Genomic DNA, 20,952 nt, shown 5'->3' with positions numbered 1-20,952 from the left:
ATCAGCTTTGTTTTACTGGTGTTGGTGAAGCAGGAGTCTGTATTTGAGATGGCTGAGCTGGTGTAACAGTTCACTGCTGCTCACCTGCCTTCAGCCCTGGTGATTAATTTGTCTTGTTTGTGAACAAGCTCAGCTCATCCAACTGCCAGGAAAAACAAAAGTGCCAAAACCCCAAATACTTCACAGGCTTGGTTGCGTCTCTGAGCACCAGAGCTGCTGTGGGGATGGGAGACAATAAGAGAGGGAACAGATGGACCTGTTTCCATGGCAGTGAGGTAATAAATTATTAGAATTCTTGGGAAATCTCAGCTTTTTGTGGTACTCAGAGTTGACAGGTGTTACTGGCAAGGTGTTCAGCCTCAAGGCAGCCACATTCCTGCTGTGTCAGGAAACTGGAAAGGAGTAAAACATTCCTTTCCTGACATTCCTTCGGGGGGGCCTGGGGATCAGAAACACCTGGTACAGTAGGTGGGGACAAATCCAAGGGTTTCCTCCTCTGGCTTTGTGACTGTGATGGCAGGGATGCCCTATGGGTGCAAATGAGCTGTTCCTTGACCACCTCAGGTGCTGCCCCACAGAATCCCAGAATGGGCCAGGCTGGAAGGAACCTCAGTGGGTCCATCTGCTCCAGCAGGGCCATCCCAGAGCCCATGGCACACATTGTGTCCAGGCAGCTCTGGGATATCCCCACTGAGGGAGACTCCACACCCTCTCTGGGATCTGTTCAGGGCTCAGGCACTGCCCAGGAAAGTTCTTCCTCATGTCCAGGTGGAGCTGCCTGGGCTCAGTCCCTGCCCGTGGCTCTGGTGCCATTGCTGGGCCTGGAGCAGAGCCCGGCCCTGCTCTGCCCCTCCCTGCAGCCAGGGCCAGCCAGGGCTGAGGGCCCCTCTCAGCTGGGGCTCCTCTCCAGGCTGAGCAGCCCCAGCTCCCTCAGCCTTTCCTGGGCACCCACATGCTCCAGGCCCTTCAGCATCTCCACAGCCTCCCCTAGACCTGCTCCAGCAGCTCCACGTGTCTCATCTCCTGAGGGGCCCAGAGCTGGACACAGCACTGCCAGGCTGGACAGAGGGACAGGATCAGTTCCTGACCTGTTGGCAGTGCTCTTCCCAGTGTCCCCCAGGGTCCCACAGGCCCTTATGGCCCCCAGGACACTCTGCCGGCTTGGGGACAGCTGGGTGCCTGTCAGAACCCCCAGGTCCTTCACCGCAGCGCTGCTCTCCAGCGGGTCAGTCCCGGCCTGTGCCGGTGATCCGGGCTGTTCCTGGGTGGCTCCCTGCTCACAGCACTCGGCCCGCGGCCTGCCCAGCCCCTCGCTGCTGTGCCGCGGGCCCCTGTGATGGGGAAAATCCGCGTGGGAACCCAGGTGCGTGTCCTGGGAGTGCCGCTCCGCCTCTCAGGCCCGTGTCCCCGCTCGGAAGCGGCGGCGGGCCGGGAATTCCGCGGGCATTCCCAGGGAAAGTCGCAGAGGCGGCGGGGGAAGGAGGGCGTTGCCACGGCAACTCCCGCCTCCCGCGCGGCAGGAGGGGGCGGGGCTTGTTCCCACGGCAACCGCGCCCTCCTCCCGGCCCTCGCGGCGGCGGCGGGCGGGGGAAGGGGCGCGCGCGCGGGCGGGCCCCGCGCATGCGCAGCGCGCGCCGGCCGGCGGCGCGTGTGTTGTGGTGCGGCGGCGGCGGCAAGATGGCGGCGCCCGGGGGCTCGGCGGGCGCCGCGGCGCTGAGGGCGCTGGTCCAGCAGTTCACCGCCATCACCGGTGGGTTCGGGGCGCGGGGCGCGCCGAGGTCGCGGGGCTCACGCGGGAGGGTCCCGCCGGTCCCCTACCGCCGGCGGGCCGGGGCCGGGAGGCGCGGGCCGAGACGGAGCGGTTCCGGGCGCGCTGCCCCTGCCCTGAGAGCGCCTCCCGCGGGGCGCCGGCGGTGCCGGGGCCCGTCCGCGGGCGCGCCCCGGGGCCGGCCCCGCTCCCTGCGCGGCGGAGAGCTCGCCTCCCTTTGAGCGGCGGCTCGGAGGCTCCTGTCGGTTGTCCCGGTGGCGCGGGTGCGCGTCCTGCTCCCTCCTGCCCCTTCCCTCCGTCCCTCCCGCCCGCGCTCCGCCCCGGCAGCCGCTTCCCGCTCCCGCCGGTGACTCTGACCGCCGGGAGGGACCCGGGAGCTGAGCCCCGAGTCCGCCTTTGAAAAAGCAGAAACGTCCTACAGCGCGGGCGGCTCGAGTTGGGGAACGGGGAGAGCTGGTCGCTTTTCCGTGGAAGTTCGCGTCAGGTGACAGCTCCTGCTTCACGTTGTGTGCTCGGAGCTCTTGACCCACTTTGTGTTTAATCTGCTTCGCCGTAGTTACTAACCCCTGGCTGATGGCTTTGCGTGTCAGATGCTGCGGGAGTGGTTAATAATATGTGTCAACTAAACAGCCAAAGGGAAATGAAACTGCTCTAATTCCGTTGTCCACACCAGCTCCGTTTCAGATTGTGTCCCTGTACTTGGACACACTTAAAGCCTCGACAGGATGTAAGCAGGGAAATTACTGATCTCTTAGCTATTCCTAAAGAATCTTTATAGAGTAAACCCTTTGAACAAAAAGAACCTACAGCAATTCTATATCAGTAGTATGTGCCTGTGTGGGAGATTTTTGCTAAAAACGTGACCCAGAGCAGGCAGAGCTGTGCTGGTTTCCTCCTCCTGACGCCTTTTATGTTTAGACACATATTTTATGCATAACACAAGAGAACCCTTCTATGCTTTCAAAACCAAAAAAGAAATACCCTGCTGGGCTTCAGCCATCCACTATTAAGTGGAGTTTTGAAGTTTTGTTTTTACCTTTAACAGAATTTAAGGTTGCATCTAGGAGTGTGTGGAGCTTGTCTGTGGTGTGACAGGTGCTCACACCTCAGTGCTTTGTGTTAGTAGCTTTTTCAACTCAGAGTTGTAAGTGTTTCCAGTCACTCCTGTCTGTGGGGAAAAGGCTGAGGGAATAATCTCCAGCATCAGGGATGAGGAGAAATAGTCCTTGATGCTTTTCTTTGATCCTGGTGGCAGAATTGTGTTTCTTTGGTGCTCTCAACCAGGAAAGTACTGCTAAGAGAATGTAACTCCTGTGTGTCTTGCTGCCTTAAGTTTCAGTTTTCACATTTTCCAGATTCTGTTCTGCATTAGTATATAACTCTGAACTGCATATAAAGTGTTAGCAAGTTATCCTCACAGTTTAGTCAGACAAAACAATCCTGTTCCAGCCCAAGAACCAAGGACACCATTGCAGCTTCAGGCCCCAAAAGTATAAAGAGCAGTGAATTGAGGAGAGCAGGCTGAGAGGATGGGACTTCATAACCTGCAGCTGTAATTGGACAATTAATCCCGGTATGGAAATGGACCAAAACTTATAAAAGTGTGGAAACTTGTGATTCTGGATCCATCTTGGATGTAGCCTTGGCCAGGCTCTTGTACTCCCAAGGTGTATCCTTTGAAGGCCTTTTAATAAATCCCTACTTTATGCCTTTAACTCTGCCCAGCCTCTGTCCTAGGTAGCCTCTCAAGACATGAGTCTTCCCCAAGGAAATGATGGGATATCTGTGAATTTTGCTTTGAAACTTAACAAATATTTAGAATTTTCTGTTTTCCAGCACGAGGACTGAAAGCTTTGATATGCTGGCCCTTTCCTCAGGAATGATGAGGACTCAGTGAAGGCACTTGCTGTGTCAGTGTCTCTTTTAATAACAACAGAGGGTTGAATATCATTTTTCTTCCAGTTCTTGCAAATGAATCTTTGCATGACTCTGCAGGGAGGTGTAGAGTGGGGTCTGTGTGCTCCAGGCTCACAGGTGTGGTTTCATTGCTACAGCTAACATTGAAAAGTGCTGAAAATGCCAAAAAATCATTTGAGTGAAGAACTTGAACTTCTTGGTTTTTTGGGATGTTACTAGTTTTTATTTTGTGCTTTCTTCAGCTCAGTTAAGGTCTTAAAAATACAGCTGCTTGTCATCCCAGTGTGCTTGTTGTGGCAGGTTGGGTGTTTTGGGAAACCTGTTCCCTCAGTCAGTTTGGCTTTCTCCGTGGTTTGATGTGCAGGTTAGTTAGAACTGATTGACCTCCACAGTTTCAAAGTGTATTCTGTGCTCAAACCAGAGCTTTTTGAGTCTTTCCCAAAAAATCTGAGAAATACCTGAAGATGTTTTGCCCACACTGACGTTGTCTGTGAGCCTGATTTTGGGCAAAGTGTTGGTGTCATTTTGGTGACTTGCTGTGAAATTAGGAAGAGTTCCTACATATCCCAAAGCTGCTCCCAGACTGGTTCAGCTGCATTTTACCACTCTTCCTCTCTACCAGCCTTTCTAAAGGAAAAGAAGCTCTTTGGCAGTCCACCACCTAGGGAGGAGATGCTGTAAAGAATTGGGTTGCAGGAGAGCTACTCCTGAGGGAACTTCTGCTGATGGGATGGTTTTTGAGGAGAAGTTGGGGCATAGAGGCTCATCCTCTGAGGAAAGATTTACAGGTTGGGAGCAGCAACATCAAAACTGGGATTAGTTGCACTTTAGATGTTCAAAGCCAGTCTGGACAGGGCCTGAAGCAACCTGGGGTAGTGGAAGGTGTCCCTGCCCCTGGCAGAGGTGTAGAACTGGATGAGCTTAAAGTTCCCTTCCACCCCAAACCATTCCATGATTCTGTGATTTGAATAAATCTTAATCATTATACAAAGAACTCTGTAGAAAAGTATTACTTTCTCCCTCTTGGCTGCTTTTTTCCCCCCTTCTTATATAAAGTGAGCTTCTGCTGGTTTGATTTTGCCTTTCAGCAGAATCAGTAAATCAGAGTGTCTTTTCTTCCCTCTCTAAATGTCTGTTACAAGTGGATAAAAATTTTTAGCAGTTGATTTAATATTCTTCCTGTTAAAATGTTAAGTCAGGTTTTCATTTTTCTTTGTGTATGCCTACTTATGTTGGAAAATCCACAGAATCATGGAATGGTTTGGCATGGAAGGGACCTTAAAACTCATCTTGTTCTACCTGCTGTGGTGGTCAGGGACACCTTCACTGTCCCAGAGTGCTCCAAGTCTGGCCTTGGACACTTCCAGGGATCCAGGGGCAGCCACAGCTTCTCTGGGCACCCTGTGCCAGGGCCTCCCCACCCTCACAGGGAAGGATTTCTCCCCAGTATCCCACCTAACCTGCCCTCTATCAGCCATTCCCCTTGTCCTGTCCCTCCATCCCTGGTCCCTCTCCAGCTCTCCTGGAGCCCCTTTAGGCACTAGAAGGTGCTGTGATGTCTCCCTGGAGCCTTCTCCTCTCCAGGTGAGCACCCCCAGCTCTCCCAGCCTGGCTCCAGCCCTCACAGCACCTTTGTGGTCTCCTCTGGACTCATTCCAGCAGGTCCATGTACCAGGAAAATGCCTGACCTCTAGAAGAAAATCCACAACCTGCTCAAACCCCTCAGATGGTTTCCTGTAGGTTTTCAGTTGCTGACAGGAAGAAGCCTGGCAGTCCTGACTGCAAACATCCCCTTCCCCCTGAGCTGTGTACGTTTGTCTCCTTTCACAGTTGTGCTTCAGGGATAAATGGCAGCTGATGAACTGTTCCTCCTAATTATTAATGCTTTGAGAGAGAAAGCTGTTCTGGGCACTTCCAGTCAAAATGCTGTTGTTACTGCTGTATTTTATGAAAAATCCCTCAGCTAGGATTTTTCTCCTGATAAGCTGAAAAGCCTCAGAAAAGAAATGTAAACAATAATTATCTGATTGCTTGGAATGTGGTTTAGAAGTTGCTTACCAACAGGTGCATCTTTAATTAGTTCCATGTGAATTGTTTTTACTTAATAACCAATCCCAGTCCAGCTGTGTTGGGACTCTGGTCAGTCAGGGGATTTTTATTATTCATTCTTTTCTCACCTTCTGATGTCTCCTTTCTGTTTCTTTAGTATAGTTTTAATAGATCATTTTCATTTCATTTCATATAGTATAATATAATACAATATAATGTAATACAATGTAATGTAATACAATGTATAATATAATATAGTATAATATAATATAATACCATGTAATATAATACAATATAATGTAATACAATGTATAATATAATATAATACAATATAATATAATACAATACAATATAATATAAAATATAATATATCAGCCTTCTAAGAACTTGAAGTCAGTTCTCATCTTTCTGCTCATCCTAGAAACCCTCACCACACCGCAACAATTAATGACCACTCGTTGTGATTTCTTTGCCTCTGGCATTGCAGGTGCCAGTGAAAGTGTGGGGAAGCACATGCTGGAAGCATGCAACAACAACCTGGAGATGGCTGTCACCATGTTCCTGGATGGAGGGGGCATAGCAGAGGAGCCCAGCACCAGCTCTGCAGCCGTGTCTGCTGCCCGCCCGCACCCCGAGTACGTACCCTGGGCATGGCTGTGCCAGCCAGCCTGGCCCTCTGATGGCACTGAGATGGCACTGTGCAAAGCACAGCAAACCAGGCAGCTGCCACTTCTCAGCACAGCATTGCACACTGCTTTGCTCTTGGGCAATTGATTGCTCCAGTGTTCTGGTTTGTGAGTCTCTTGCACTTCAGAAGTTTTCTGGAGCTTTCACCTGCTGTTTTTAACAAAGCCCGAGTCGTTAAAGTAGGGATGCAGTAATAACTAATTTGGCAGTTAGAGAGTTCTTTTGATTCTTATAAATGCAGCTTTGGTTCTTATAAATGCAGCCACCTTACTCCCATTTTATAAATTTAAGGTTGGAAAAAACCTCTAAGATCATCAAGTCCAGCCATCAACCCAGCACCATCACCACATTCACCACTAATCCATGTCCCCAAGTGCCACATCCGTGACTCCACCACTGCCCTGGGCAGCCCGTGGCAGTGCTTTACAACCCTTTCTGTGAAGAAATTTGCCATAATATCTAACATAAACCTCCCCTGGCACAACTTGAGGCCATTTTATCTCATCCTATCTCCTTACCTGGGAGAAGAGTCTGACTTGTGAGGGTTTTATAGTGGTTGTTTAACCAGTTTGACACTGGAAAAGCCAGGCCTGTACACCAGTATGCAGAGGAATCAGCAACTTCAGCACCTTCACCAGTCTCTTACACATCAGTTGCCTGCAAAGGGAAGAGAATTTCCACTTGAGCATATCAGAGAATCTCAGTGCTACCTATTAATGTGACTGCTTGAGATAAAGGGAATATCTTGAGTGATATAAATCACATTCATTAAATATGGTAAGTTAAACATAAGCCAGGCTTTTGTACTTATGAAAATCTTCCACTCCAGGAAAAAGACAGCTGACTTATAGAGGAAAATCCGTGCCTCTCATACTTCTGAAGCACATGTAAAAATTTAAATTTAAATAATTATTTTAGTGCTTTATAGCTGATGTGAGGTGCCTTCCTACTTGAACCTTTAACAAAATTAAAATAGGTATATAGGTTAGTGTTCTTATTTCTAGACAACTTCTGGCACATCAGTGACTCCAGATTTTTCTTGGAATACTTTCTTTTTTATACTCAACACTCTCCAGGTGCTGATCAGCTCAGCATTCCTCATAGGAGGAGAGAACAGTAAATATGCAAATGGAGAGTAACTAGCTGCACAGAGCAATGAAAGTTGTGGAGGGAAAGAGCAGGGTCAGTGCATCCTGCTGACATCCTGAGTTACCTTTTGAAACCTGCATGGTCAAGAGCTGCAGAGTGCACTCTTCACACCTTGGGAGTCTGGGGGAAGAGGGAGCTCACAGACAAGATGTAGCAATGGATGAATCCTGCACATAGATCTATGGGCCAGGTGACCACACTGTTGTCACAGAGCTGCTTGTGATTTCTTTGTGATTTCCTCTCTTCTCCTAATTGTAGTTTTGGATTACCTGTAAGTGTCTGCAAGTGTAACTGACTGAGCTGTGGACATGTGAGGGAGCCCAGTTATGTAAGCCAAGGACTGCTTCAGAAATGGGGGAAATGGCCATCTTGACCTGGTTTCCTCCTTCTGGAAAACAGACAGGTGTGACTTTCAGGTGGAAGCAAAAAGTCTTCTGACAGACAAAAGCTGGTAAACAGGAAGATAATAGTTTTTTCCATGTAGCTAGCAAGGAAAGTAGGATGGCAAGTAGATTATTTAACATCTTTTGGTAAGGTTTTAAAAACTTCCAAGTTCTAACAAAGTTATTCAAGAACAAAACATGTTTAAATATAGATTGACAGAGTCTGGGATCAAGTCACTCAGGGGTTTGTGTAATGTTTTATCAAAGGTTATCCATGCCAGCTCTCAGTGCACAGGGTACCAGGTCCAGCAGCAGTGCCATGAGTGGGAACAGATGCTCCCATGAGGTCCCACTTAATCCCAAACCCCTTCATTCTGTGCAATGGTACCAGCAGCATCTTTAACTGGTTCAAGTTGCAGGAGCCTTGGAGCATAATGAGATGTGGTTTGTAAGCACTTGGAATATTATCATCTCTCTGATTTTTCTTTTTTGTTTCCTCTCCTTTGATAGGGATGAAGTACGAGCTCCAATTCCTCAAAAGCAGGAAATCTTAGTAGAGCCTGAGCCCTTGTTTGGAGGTAGGCTTGTGTTCTTATTTGGTTTCTGTTTTCTTTACCTTGAGGTGAGCTAAGTGACAAAAGAAAATCAAAACTTGTTTAATAAGAAGAAATAACACCAGTGGTATTAAAAATCTCACCCACAAGAGATGCTTTATTCCCAGGGGTACTAATTTACTAAATCTTGCTTCATGAGACTTTGTGAGGTGGCAGCCAATTAACTTAATTAAGTATACATCTGGGGACCTAGAACTGTGGGGTACTGCTGTGGAAATGTTTGAGGTGCTGGGATGGAAGATGGAGCTTTGGCTGATGAGTGAAAATGAAGAGGACAAATGGCTGTATCTTGAGATGACAGATCAGAAAGAAGGGCTGAACTCTGTGATTGCTCATACCCTTCTCCATTTCTCATGCAGGAATTTAATTTGCTCTTTAAGCTGTGCTGTGCACAGCTCTTCTTGTCTCTGTCCTTCTCATGTGGACCAGGTCATTTCTGGGCTGGCCTTTGCCATGTCAGATGGATTGAGAGCTTTGCTCTTTTCACCAAGAAGGCTGTGCAAGTGCTTGTCACTGCAGTGGTCTCACCCCATGGGAAATGCTCTTTCCTATCTTTTAGTAGAAAGGGGAAGGAGGCCAAGCTTCAGGTGTACCCTGGAACTGATTTTTTCTTGACTCTTTTTCAACATCAGAGAGGTGTTTAGCCAGGATGCACAAGTGGAGGGTGGTTCAGAGGGAGCACACAATGCCAGGCAGTACAGGTGCACACCACCTCCCTTTTTGCTGTACTTGCACTGATAGCAATATTAGCTTTTCTAGTTTTAGTCCTTCTAGCAATTTTTTTTTCCCTGTGTGTTTTAGGAGCTGGACAATTTTGACTCCTTTATTATGTTTCAGTCCCCAGTCCCATCAGAAAATGTTTATTCCTTAGACAGAATATGAATCACTGAAATGGACTAACTTAACTTCTACTTCTACATACTGATGTGAGATGCATAAAGTAAGAACAATTTGAAAAACTTAATTTGCACTTGGGCAAAAAGGGAATGCTGTACAAAGTATCTGCTTTCCTTGAAGTGTTTTTGCACTTCTGTGAGCTTCATTGATGTAGTTTTGTGACATTCCCCTTGCTGCTGAAAGGCCACCTTGTCAGCAGCAGTGAAACTGGACTTTGAAGGTCTCAACCATAAGAAGCAGTGACTTGGAAACAAGGACACACTGTGTTTGTCTAATCCTTGCACTTCCCATCCTGCCTGGATTTTGGAAGTGGGGAGTTTAGTAGTTCTGCAGCAGGAAATGTGCATCCAGAGGAAGATGCCCTGCTGATGCCTCTCTGAAGATAGAGGAGCTCTCTGCACTTTTTCCTGTGTCCCAGCAGTGTTTTTGACACAGATCTGTTCACTCCTGTGGGTTATTAGGATTCAGATCTGTTGATCCTAACGCTTGGTGTTCTTACGCCTACCTGTTCACACTGATCCCAGTGACATGTCACTGCCCTGGGTCAGTGATTCCCTCCTGGCACTCTCTGATCCAGCAGTGCCACTTGTGTTTCTGGCACAGAGCAGCCTGACAGAGTAGCTGAACCTGAAGAGATAATTGGTCTCAGCTGTAGCCTTACAGCAGGGGAGGTGACAGTTTCTGTTTTTAAGGGTCATACTGAGGTGGTTGTATAAGCTCAGGTTTTTCCCAGCTGAAGAGGTGACCCTGTGTGTTTGTGCCCTGCTGGGTACATGGATCCCATCATTGAGTACAAAGGATCCTCCTGGATTGCTGAGAGCCTCTTCACCTGTTCTGCCTGGCAGGGCCATGCTGCTTTTGCTGAAGTGGTCCTTCAGTTCCTGTTCCAACTGAGTTCAAGTTGTTCTGAGGTTGGCTTGTGCCTAAGCACTCAGGGTGAAGGAGACCTTACTCCCTGGAGTTGAGAGGTGTTATTCCCCAGCACATCCCTTCTTCAGGCTTGCTTTCTGCTGTATAATCACATTTCCACTGGGTATAGGTTGTATTTATTTGAATTTGTTTTTATTTATTATGTCTTGTAGCAATTGGGCTTTGAAAGTTCTGTCTTTCAGTTGATGGGAAAGGAGATAAGTAGCTGCAATAATCTTGACAGGCAGTTTTGTTTTCCTTCCAAGTTCAGTGTTTGTGCTGTACCTTAGGATTTTAGTGGGACTTGAGGGTGCTATTTCTGATTCCCTCCTGGGCTCTCTGCAGATAATCAGTTCTGAAAGTTTCCTTGCAAACAGCAATGCTGGATCTACTGGAAGAGTGTAGCTGGGACAGGATCAGGATAAGAGTTTAGAAAAGAGTAGAAATGCATTGTAGAAAAAACAATGTGCTTCTTCATAAAATAAAAACAAAACAATTCTCATGGAGTTTAATCTTTTGAAGTCTTTCATCCCTTTGAAGGCCTTGGGTAAAATCTTGGCTGGAATTGTGACAAGGTGATGCTGTGACAGCACTGCCACTCCATGCTGAAGGGTCTTGGCAAGCCCATCAGAAGGGGCTTTAAGCCTCTCTGTATTGTTGGTACATGTTTTGTTTCTGGGCTAAGGTTTGCTGGAGGGAGGATGTGTTAGGAAATGGAATTTACAAATTACCTTCTGCTTATTTCCATCCATCTCCAGCCCTTCCCAATGACCTCTACTCCCACATAGTCCCTGCTTGGGGTTCCTATTCTCTTCTCCTACACATGTGATGGAAAGTACTAATATGTATTTATTTTGATAATATACTTTTCAAATAATTCTTTCCTGTGTTTTAAAGCTCCTAAAAGGCGCAGACCTGCTCGCTCAATATTCGATGGCTTTCGGGATTTTCAGACAGAAACCAGTAAGTGTCTACAGATCAGTAAGCCTGATATTTTATTTTATTAGTTTTAATGCAAATAAGATGGAGAAATCATTCCTGTTGTAGGCTAGGACAGCTTTCAGTTGTTGAAACGTTTTTAAATTGTCAATTGTGTAGCAGGGTACATTATTAGAAGTATAGAATTATAGAATTATGATTATCACAGTATATTCTGTCTGCTTTGGTGTTGCTAACTCTCAAAAAACCCCTTTTTCTGCTCTAGAGGGAACTGAAAAAGGGGAAGAATCCTAACACCCAAGTAGAAATTAAATTAATCCACTGGATATTTCTTGGCTAGGCAGTGGACATTCTGGCACTTGAATTACATTGGAGTAGCCCTGAGGCTTCCTCCTTGAGCAGGAGGTTCTTGTGGCTTTAATTGCTGTTTGCCCTTGGCTGTTCTTGCACAGAATCTCCAGATGCCAAAGCATGGCTGTTATTTCATCCAGGAAGTGTCACAAAATGTGATTCTGTGACAGCACAGCACCAGGTGTTTCACATGGCTGTTGTGCTGATGTTGCTGGAGCGTTCCTGAGGTGTAACCACAGAATCAGGAAAGTTGGAAAAGTCTTCTGAGACTGAGTCCAACTGTTTTCTCAGCAATAGCAAGGCCACCACTGCCCCATGTCCCACATCCACATGTCTGTTAAATCCCTGCCAGGGCTGGCCAACCCTTTCCATGAAGAAATTGTCACTAGTATCCAATCTCAGCCTCCCCTGGTGTGACCTGAAGCTCTTTCCTCATCCTGTCACTGGTTACTGGGGTCCATGGACCATGTTCCCACACAGTTAGGGGTTGGCTGCCAAACTGAAAATAGGTGTTGATAGTTACTTTCTTTCCCCTTTTCCAGCAATGATGAACACAACAAGTATTGACATCAGTGGCAGCTTTAGAAGTGAAAATGCACCATGTGCAGAATCAATACCCTTAAATTTTTTCTCACCATCTTCCAGCCTGGACTAGCAGAGGGTGTTCCAGCCCATGGCTGATCTTTAGGGTCTTCCAAACCAAACCACCCTGTGATTCCATTCTTAAGACATTTAGAGAATGCCCAACATGTGAGAGATACACTGTAAGGGTTTATGGTGAAACTTTATCATGTTTTTTGGCAGAACTTGACAGATGGACATCACTGTCTGGCTGTCTCTGGAAAAACAGCCCTGGCCATGAAATTCCAGATTATCTCCTGGCTCATAGGGCTACTCCACAGGGATGCTTTACTCCCTGTATGTCTGCTCAAGCATGGTTTTTATGCTTTGGCCCATTGACATTTTTATGCTTTGGCTCCTTCCACACTGGAAAAGTTGTGGCCATGGGATTGTTATTGCCCATTTCAGCCTAAAATGGTTCCATAAAGTACATCATGTATTTGCTGTGATTTACCTTTGTTGTCCATGGTCCTGTCTGTGTAGGAAATGTGTTCTGTACTATTTCAGATGGAATTGATACTCTTTGAAAGAGTATCAATCCAAATCCAAAGAGATTTCTCCACGTAAACTAAATCTGTTTCTTTGTTTCTTTGCTGTGGGATTGCCCCACAACCAACTAATGGAAACACTACAATAGAAACATTCCTTTTAAAAGTTACATTGCTACAATCTAGCTGAGTTTCCCATTTAAAAGCATCACTGGGGACAAGTCACGGCTTTTTTTGGCTCCTTTGTTTTCAAATGTTGGTATGTGACCCCTCAGGTTTATTAAGATATTGTTTAAAAGAGAAAGTTGAGACAGGGAGGTTCTGCCCTTCCCCACCAGCTAATCTTGTTCAGTGGGGTCTCACCCTGGCACTCTCTGTAAGAGATATCCTGGGATTGGCACTCACTAGCTGCCCTAGCCTGTTCTCCCCAAAGCTCCCAGGAGCTGGAGAGAGTTTCACCCCAGCAACTGTGTGTTTGAGCATTTAGGCAGTGATGAATGGCCCTGGTGAGTGTGTGTGTCTAACTCCTGTCCCTTTCCTCCTGGGGCTGTGCAGTCCGGCAGGAGCAGGAGCTCCGCAACGGAGGGGCCGTGGACAAGAAGCTGACGACGCTGGCAGATCTCTTCAGGCCTCCCATTGACCTGATGCACAAAGGCAGCTTTGAAACGGTGAGGGCTCACCCTTGGGGGTCAGCATGCATCCATGGCTGGACAGTCAGGAAGTTGCAAAATCCTGGGCAGTGATAAGTGTTTGGTGGACTGCCCATGGGAATGTTGGTGATGTGTTGAAGGAGTTCACTGGTGATGGTGTCACCTGGAATGGACCCATCAGATCTCTTCAGGCCTCCCATTGACCTGATGCACAAAGGCAGCTTTGAAACGGTGAGGGCTCACCCTTGGGGGCTGAGGGGAAGGGGGTCAGCATGGATCCATGGCTGGACAGTCAGAGGTTGCAAAATCCTGGGCAGTGATAAGTGTTTGGTGGACTGCCCATGGGAATGTTGGTGATGTGTTGAAGGAGTTCACTGGTGATGGTGTCACCTGGAATGGACCATCAGGATCATCAAGTCCAAGTCCTCACCATGCAGACCACGTTGTTTTGTGTTTCAATATCAGTGTGGCAAATCAGATGTGGTGAAAGGCTTCAGTGAGCAAGGGAGGCTGGTCAGGATGGGAAAATTGCATCCCTTGCACTGTCTCCGTAGAGGACACAGAAAAAGCTGGAGTAGGATTGCTTTGCACAGGTGAGGGAGGATTCTGCAAAGGTCAGTGTGGTTTTGCAGCACAGCCCTGCTGAGAAGCTCAGGTGGAGTTAACATGGCTGAGTGGCTTCTGATACCTGAGTGAGTAGAAGTATTTGAATGTGTCTTTGCCATCAAGCCACAGCTTCATCCTCAGTGGAGCTGTTGTTCTTCTATAAAATCACAGTGGTTCTTTTACCTCTGGTGGTGCTAGGGAAAGTATCCCAGAGATACAGGACACTGTCAGCTTTAAACAATCTCAGGTGTCACCTTCTCTGACTGTGTTGGCATGTGTGGATCTATCCCTAAATTGTTAAGATATAGATCAATGACTTAAGTAATGATTAGAGAACATGCAGATTGGTAGATATTTTTAATTTTTGAGTCTGTAATTTCCAGATATTTTTCAGAAATTCCAGTCACTACTAAACTTTCTCCTGGTCACCTTTGAATAGATGAGCTTGATGATGGAAATTATCATTATTTTTACTGCATGAGAATGCAAAGTAATGAATAAATGGTGCAATACAACTGCACGAGTCTGCAATACAACTGACTGACTGAACAAAAATATTATTTACCTTGTTTTCACATGTGCCTTGACTGCTGTGCACAAGTACAAGAGCACTGCTGGAGAGCTTTTGGTGAAACACTGTGTGCCTTTATGGAGTCTCCAGCTCTCATCCCATTACCCTCATCCCTCTTTTTATGCTTCCCATATCACTGGGGATCAGTTGCCTTGTCACTAATTCCTGTGTTCTGAGGGTGCCCTCCACAATCTCCTTAACAGAATTCTAGCTGTGAGAGGATGCTGGCAGAGAACAGCAGTGTCCACCTTGGGGAGGAATTTGGTGCAGTGGGAGCAGAGGAGCAGCCTTAAAAGATGTGTTTCAGGTCTTCCAGCTGATGGTGCTTGCTGGGCCTGGGGTCCAGAGCTGTTGGTGACTGTGGTATTTTCAGAGACCCTCATGGAAGGGAGGAAAGGGTGAATCTGACTCCATGTTCTTAGAAGGCTAATTTATTATTTTATGATATTATGTTGTATTAAAGAACGCTATACTAAAGAATAGAGAAAGGATACAGACAGAAAGCTAAAAAGATACCACTCAAAAACTTGTGACTCTTTCTTCAGAGTCCAGCACAGCTTGGCCCCTGATTGGCCAATAAGTAAAAACAATTCACTTGCAACGAGCACCTCTTGGTAAACAGTGTCCAAACCACATTCCAAAGCAGCAAAACACAGGAGAAGCAAATGAGATAATATTGTTTTCATTTTTCTCTGAGGCTTCTCAGCTTCCCTGGGCAAAGAGATTTTTCAGAAAATATGTCAGTGACAGGTGACACCAGCAAATGTGTGGTTAAAGGCACCAGTAAGGGGAATTCACATGGCAACAGGCAGTGCTGCTGCAGGAGCAGTCAGCAAGTGCCCTCTGAGCTCTGCTGTGGAGTTGGAGATGGGTGCTTGTCTCTCCTTGGGTCTTGTTGGAAATGTATGAAGGCTTCAGCAGTGTTGATGGTGGCCTCTGTCACAGTCAGAAGTGGTGTCAGAGTGTGAAATAAATGATTGATGGATTTGTTTGTCCTAAAGTCTCTGCATTCTTATTCAGTCCTGAAAGGTAATTTAAAAAAGGGGTGGGCTGGGGTTGGGGAGGGGGTTTGTGTATACTCACATTGCCCTGCTCTGTGCAGTACCTGCACACTTTCTGGTGTTGGCACTCACCCTGCTGTGTTCTTGTCCAGTTCCTTGTCCCATGGGATACCCTTCATTTCACACTGATGCTCCTCAGCTTCCTTGCAATGTCACTCTTCTCACCTTCTCACTGTGTTGACCATTTCCCTTTGCATTTTACCTTTTCTGACTGCAAACTGCTCTACTGCTTCAGCCTGGAACAGTGTAAGGCCCCAGTGACCACAGCCTCCCAAAATTCATCTCTAGCAAGCTGCTCTTGGCTTCTCCCTTCTCTGTATGCTGAGATAAATGGATATAAACCATATGATAAACCAGAGATGCTCATCACATTCCAGAATATCAAAGACCAAATCCTGTCATTGTGATGCTCTTGTAGTTAAGCTTAGATCTAAGTGGGGTTTTCTTTCCAAGGCTGGTGTGTGGTGTGTTCCAGCCTCTGGAGGGGTGGGCAGGAGCACTCTGCCAGGGTTGAACCAAGCTCATTTATCAGAGAACCATTTAGGATTTAGGGCTTCCTTGGCAGGAGTAGTGACATCTGGGTTTATCTGAGTATCTTTGTCACTCATCAGCTGCTGCTGCTCTTTGGGTACTTTAAGATTGGTTTTTGATAGTAAGTGCATGTAACTATTTTTATTTTTCCCCAAGAAACCTCACTTTTCTTGAGTTACAAGGAAACTTTGTTACCAGTAAGGCCCAAAAAGTTGCTGTTTCATTTTAACTTAGTAATACTAGCTTTAGGAATAGGTGGGGTTAACTCCATGGGAAAAATTAATTTGAATTAAAATTCATTTCAAAAGTAAAAACTTTGGTTTGGGGAATAAAGTAATTTTTGAGTGTTGAATGACATTTTTTGGGGTTTTTTTACCTGCTTATATGAAAAAGCATTGTGCTCCACATGCAGAACAGCTTATGATCACTGTACTTGTAAGGTTCAGTGTGTGACTGACTAAACTAGAGTTCTCCCATTAATGTGGAATCTGTTAGGAATAAATCACTCAAGTAAAATAAATAAATTACACAGCAAACATGTCTGATAGAGGAGAGTGTGGTTTTGTTCTCATCTCAGGCTGCTCTCAAGAATTGCAGGTGTTCTCTCTACATGCCTATGATGTGAGAGATGATTGAATTTGAGGGGGACACACCAAAGGGACTTAGCTTGCACTTCTTGTGGGCAAGGATGGGTCTGGTGTGTGGAGTTCTGTGCTTAACACTCAGCAGGGTTTCAGTGAAGTGACTGAATGTCACATTGCAGAGTTTCAAGTCTGTCTATAAGATTTCTTTTTCCCATTTAAGAATAACCTTTTTTTAGCTGCTGCCTGCTTTACAGTTGAGACTGAGGGGTTTTTTGTTTCTACTTAAAAAGCAGCAATCATTTGGAAGCTGACCTTGTATTCAAGTGGAGCAATTACCTGTGCATAAAGTGCTTCTGGCCTGGTTTGGGTCAGCAGTTGCAGGTGCAGCTGTGGCTCAGGGGTGCCTGGGTGCTGAAAGGATCTGTGCCCTGCCCCAGGTAGGAAGGAGAAGTGTGGCCTAAACAGGAGATTTCTTGTTTGGTTCTGTCTTGCTCTGACTCTCTGTCAGCTGTTATCTTCCCCACTGAGTCACAGAAATGTCCAGAGAATCACAAGGTGCTGGCTCCACTTCCTTCTTCTCTCTGCTGCCTTGAAAGGATTGCATTTCAAAACTGAGCCAGCAGGAACCACCCCAGCATTTCTAAACCATACATGTTCAGAGAAGTCAAATGGGAGGAAAACTTATTTTTAGTAGTGCAGGAGCCAGTTCCACAGAGATCCAGCACTGTGCATAAAGCAAGACTTGTCTCACAGATTGTCTCACCAGGTTGCTGGTGTAGTGATGAATTGTGTGACTGGGCAGAAAGGGTAAAGGCACACTTAGGGCAGATTGGATTGCTTTGGGTTGGTTTTTGCATCTGGGCTCCACTGGCTCTGCTCTCAAGGAGTGGCTGTCCTGTACTGCCCTGTCTGTGGGCTCTGTGAGTGCCTTTATACTTCAAAGGAGGAGGGGAATGGGGGGTTGCACTTGGTCTTGGAAACAGAGGATCTAAATCCATCAGATCCCAGCTTTTGGGATACACAGGCCAGCTCTTGAGCCTTCCCTTGTTGCCTTGTCACTTACCAAAATCACCCTAATATAATCTCCAAATCCACAGTGTTTCTTCTCCTCACACTGTTGTCCTTCCACCCTCTCAGAAGAACCCTTTGAGCTGTGTAAGAACTCTGTGTATGAGATAGCAGCAGTTTAACTTTGCCCTTTAAATGTTAAATCCAAAGTTTGCCTTTAGAAGGAAGTTAAAAGTAATTTCAAAAGCTCTGACTGTTCTGCAAGTGAAAACTCAGTTTTATAGTTTTTCTTTTTCGAATTTCCTGCTTGCATCCTTCCAAGGCCCTTAGCTGGACAAAGGAGAGGTAGAGCCAGAGGTTTGCATTAATATTAAAATATATAGAGAGTGAGGGTAGAAGAAGGAGATTCACTTTCCAGCTTTCTAATTACATATTTTTGGAAGTGTTCTTTTAACAGACTGCATGAGAACACAGGACTAAGGCAATCCAATTGACTTAAATAACATAAGGATTTTTATTCCCTTTAAACTTGGGCAGTGCCTCTAGGCCTCATATCATACTGGTTTCTTAGAACTAATTCTCAAAATGCAGTTAGCTCAAAACAAGTCCTTTAAATAAAAGCATGACAATTATTTATTATTTAAGACCCTTGCCAGTTACTTAGGTGTCACCTTCCCCACTTTTCTCACCTGGTGACCTGGATGCTGGCAGTGTAAATTAGTGGTGAGTAGTTAGTGTGAGGCCCCTTGTGGGAATAGGACTGTTCCATGCTTCTGCCTTCATTTTTTTTTCCTTTTTAGTAATACAAAAGCTGCCTCTGCAGGGCACTTGGCCACACAGACTGATTTTGTAGGCTGAGATTCTTGCCTTGGTGAAGCTGAGTGTGTGGGGTTCACTTGTCTGTCTGTCACACAGGTGACAGGCAGACTGTTCCAAACTGCACAGGCTAAAATTCATTTCAAAAGTACAAACTTTGGTTTGGGGAACAAAGTAATGGCCAAAGAGCAACATCTTGCATAACATCCTGATTCCCCTAAATTTTTTTATCCTTTGAATTCCTTAACAGTAGATTACCCAGCAGGATGGTGAGCATAACTTTTAAATTTATTTTTTTTTTAAGCAAAGAGAGTTCCTATGTCAGCTCCAGTCTTTCCAGGTGGTAAGAGCATTCCTGCTGTTGATCTAGCCCTCTTTTTTTCAACAGGTATGACAGTTCAGCGATCAGAATTACATTCTTGATCAAACTCCTACCATTAACTTGCAACCAAGCAATCAGACAGTGCCAGCTTTGTGACTCAAACCAGTAAGATTTCTTCCTGCGCCTTCCTGTCTCCCTCCCCACTTGCAGTCTGGATAAGCAGCATCAAAAAAGGATGCCTAATTGGGCAGTTGGACAGTCACAGAGTAACTCAAAACTCGGAGAGAAAAAGAAAACGTGCAGAGAAGGGGTGCTGTTGAATCAATGCATGTCCTCTGTCAATTATGCAGCCTACTTAACTAGATGGTCCATGGGTTTATCTTTAGACTGAGCAGGTCTTTGTTGTCAGATCAGTGGGACTGACTACACTTTTCCCTGAATAAATACTTTATTCAGCAGTGCCATGTGTGTCCCCCCTCTGAGTTGCTTTTCCCTCCCTGTGCTTGGCTTGTTGAAACGCAGCAGCTCTGTTCATCGATGTGATTCTGTAATTCAACCAGGCTCATTTAAAGCAGATCCTTCAGCCCTGCCTTCTTTGTTGTGGGTGCCTTTTCACTAGCTCTGTCCATCCTCCTCACTGTGAAGGGGTTTGGTGGAAGGCCTGGCAGTGGTAGAAGCCATCTCTGATCATTGCTGGCATCGGTGCTGTCTGGTCCTTCATTCTCATCTAACCAAGTTTTTCCTTCTGCTTCCAGGCCAAGGAGTGTGGTCAGATGCAGAACAAGTGGCTCATGATAAACATTCAGAACGTGCAAGATTTTGCCTGCCAGTGCCTCAACCGTGATGTGTGGAGCAATGAGGCTGTGAAGAACATCATCAGGGACCACTTCATTTTTTGGCAGGTGAGAAATTGCATGGGGATGGATGTGTGGTTGACTCGGTGCCTTGGTAGATGGGACAGTGGGAAAAAAAAATTGAATTATTTGGAAAAGATGGAATTCTCCTGGTGAATCTGCAGAAAAGGTGTGTTTCATGGAGTGTATGTAGTTTATGGATGGAGGTGGAATTCATGGATATGCATTTGAAGGCATAAACTGCCTTTCACTACATGGAGAGCTAGAGGCTTAATTCCAGCTTTTCAGAGTTACAACTGTTTGTACCATTTGCAGTTTATACTGTAGAAGAGAGAAAAACTCTGTGCATTTTCAAGGTACAGTTTGTTTTGTTCCCTCCCCAGCCACTAATGTGCCCGATTTTGCAGGTGTACCACGACAGTGAGGAAGGCCAGCGGTACATACAGTTTTACAAATTAGCAGACTTCCCTTATGTCTCCATCCTGGATCCCAGGACAGGTAAGACAAGTGGCAGCTGCTTTGCATGCAGTTATCCCATGGGAAGCACTGACAGTTGTAGGCTGGAATACTTTCCACTGCAGTTTGTGTTACACTGGGCTGAAGAATCTCAAGGACTGACTCAGCATGTTCCTGGAGGAACTAAGGGAATTAAACACCCAAAACTTGCAGAAATTTTGTGTATTTAAAGCTTGGCAAGTATTTTGCTTAGAAAGTGAAAATAGTTCCATCTGGTGGAAAAACTCTGAATTCTTTTTTTTGAAGTCTTTCAAAAGCTTCTTGAAGTCATGTGATAAATAACTACAATATTTGTAATTGCTGCATGAATCTGCTTTCTGCTCCTCCCACAGAGCTTTGTGAGGCTCAGCAATGACTTTAAATTGGTTCTTAATTTTGAAATACCATCTTGGCTTCGAGTTTTTGTTTTGTTTTGCTTGGTTTTTACCTGAACAATCACACTTCTCCCTCTCCCTACAGCTCTTTCAAAGTTTTTGCTTTTTCTTCTGTATCCAGCAGATTCTTTTATCATCATATAATGCAGCTGCCTGGTTATATAATGTTGGTCTGGTCTCCTGTGTCTAAGGACTGAAATAATAGAGATGAGACCTCTGTGTAACTGACTTAAACCACCTAAAAATACATACATTTTTTAATACTGCAACAGAAGTTAGAAAACTCT

At 45.9% G+C, this 20,952-nt stretch overlaps 1 protein-coding gene across 1 annotated transcript in view; it reads left to right on the top strand.

Annotated features, from left to right (window-relative positions):
• The first annotated feature begins 1,671 nt into the window (after positions 1-1,671).
• Positions 1,672-20,952, top strand: part of UBXN7 (UBX domain protein 7) — a 28,627-nt gene continuing 9,346 nt past the window's right edge. The window contains exons 1-7 of the mRNA XM_066556860.1: positions 1,672-1,750; positions 6,222-6,369; positions 8,464-8,531; positions 11,271-11,336; positions 13,328-13,440; positions 19,677-19,823; positions 20,183-20,273. Of these exons, the coding sequence (XP_066412957.1) occupies positions 1,678-1,750; positions 6,222-6,369; positions 8,464-8,531; positions 11,271-11,336; positions 13,328-13,440; positions 19,677-19,823; positions 20,183-20,273 (706 nt within the window). The 5' untranslated portion in view covers positions 1,672-1,677. The remainder of the gene's footprint in view (positions 1,751-6,221; positions 6,370-8,463; positions 8,532-11,270; positions 11,337-13,327; positions 13,441-19,676; positions 19,824-20,182; positions 20,274-20,952) is intronic.

Source organism: Molothrus aeneus, chromosome 10, assembly GCF_037042795.1.
Source record: "Molothrus aeneus isolate 106 chromosome 10, BPBGC_Maene_1.0, whole genome shotgun sequence".
NCBI lineage: Eukaryota > Metazoa > Chordata > Aves > Passeriformes > Icteridae > Molothrus > Molothrus aeneus.
Note: the sequence above shows the minus strand (reverse complement) of the source record. Positions and strands in the feature narration are given on the sequence as shown.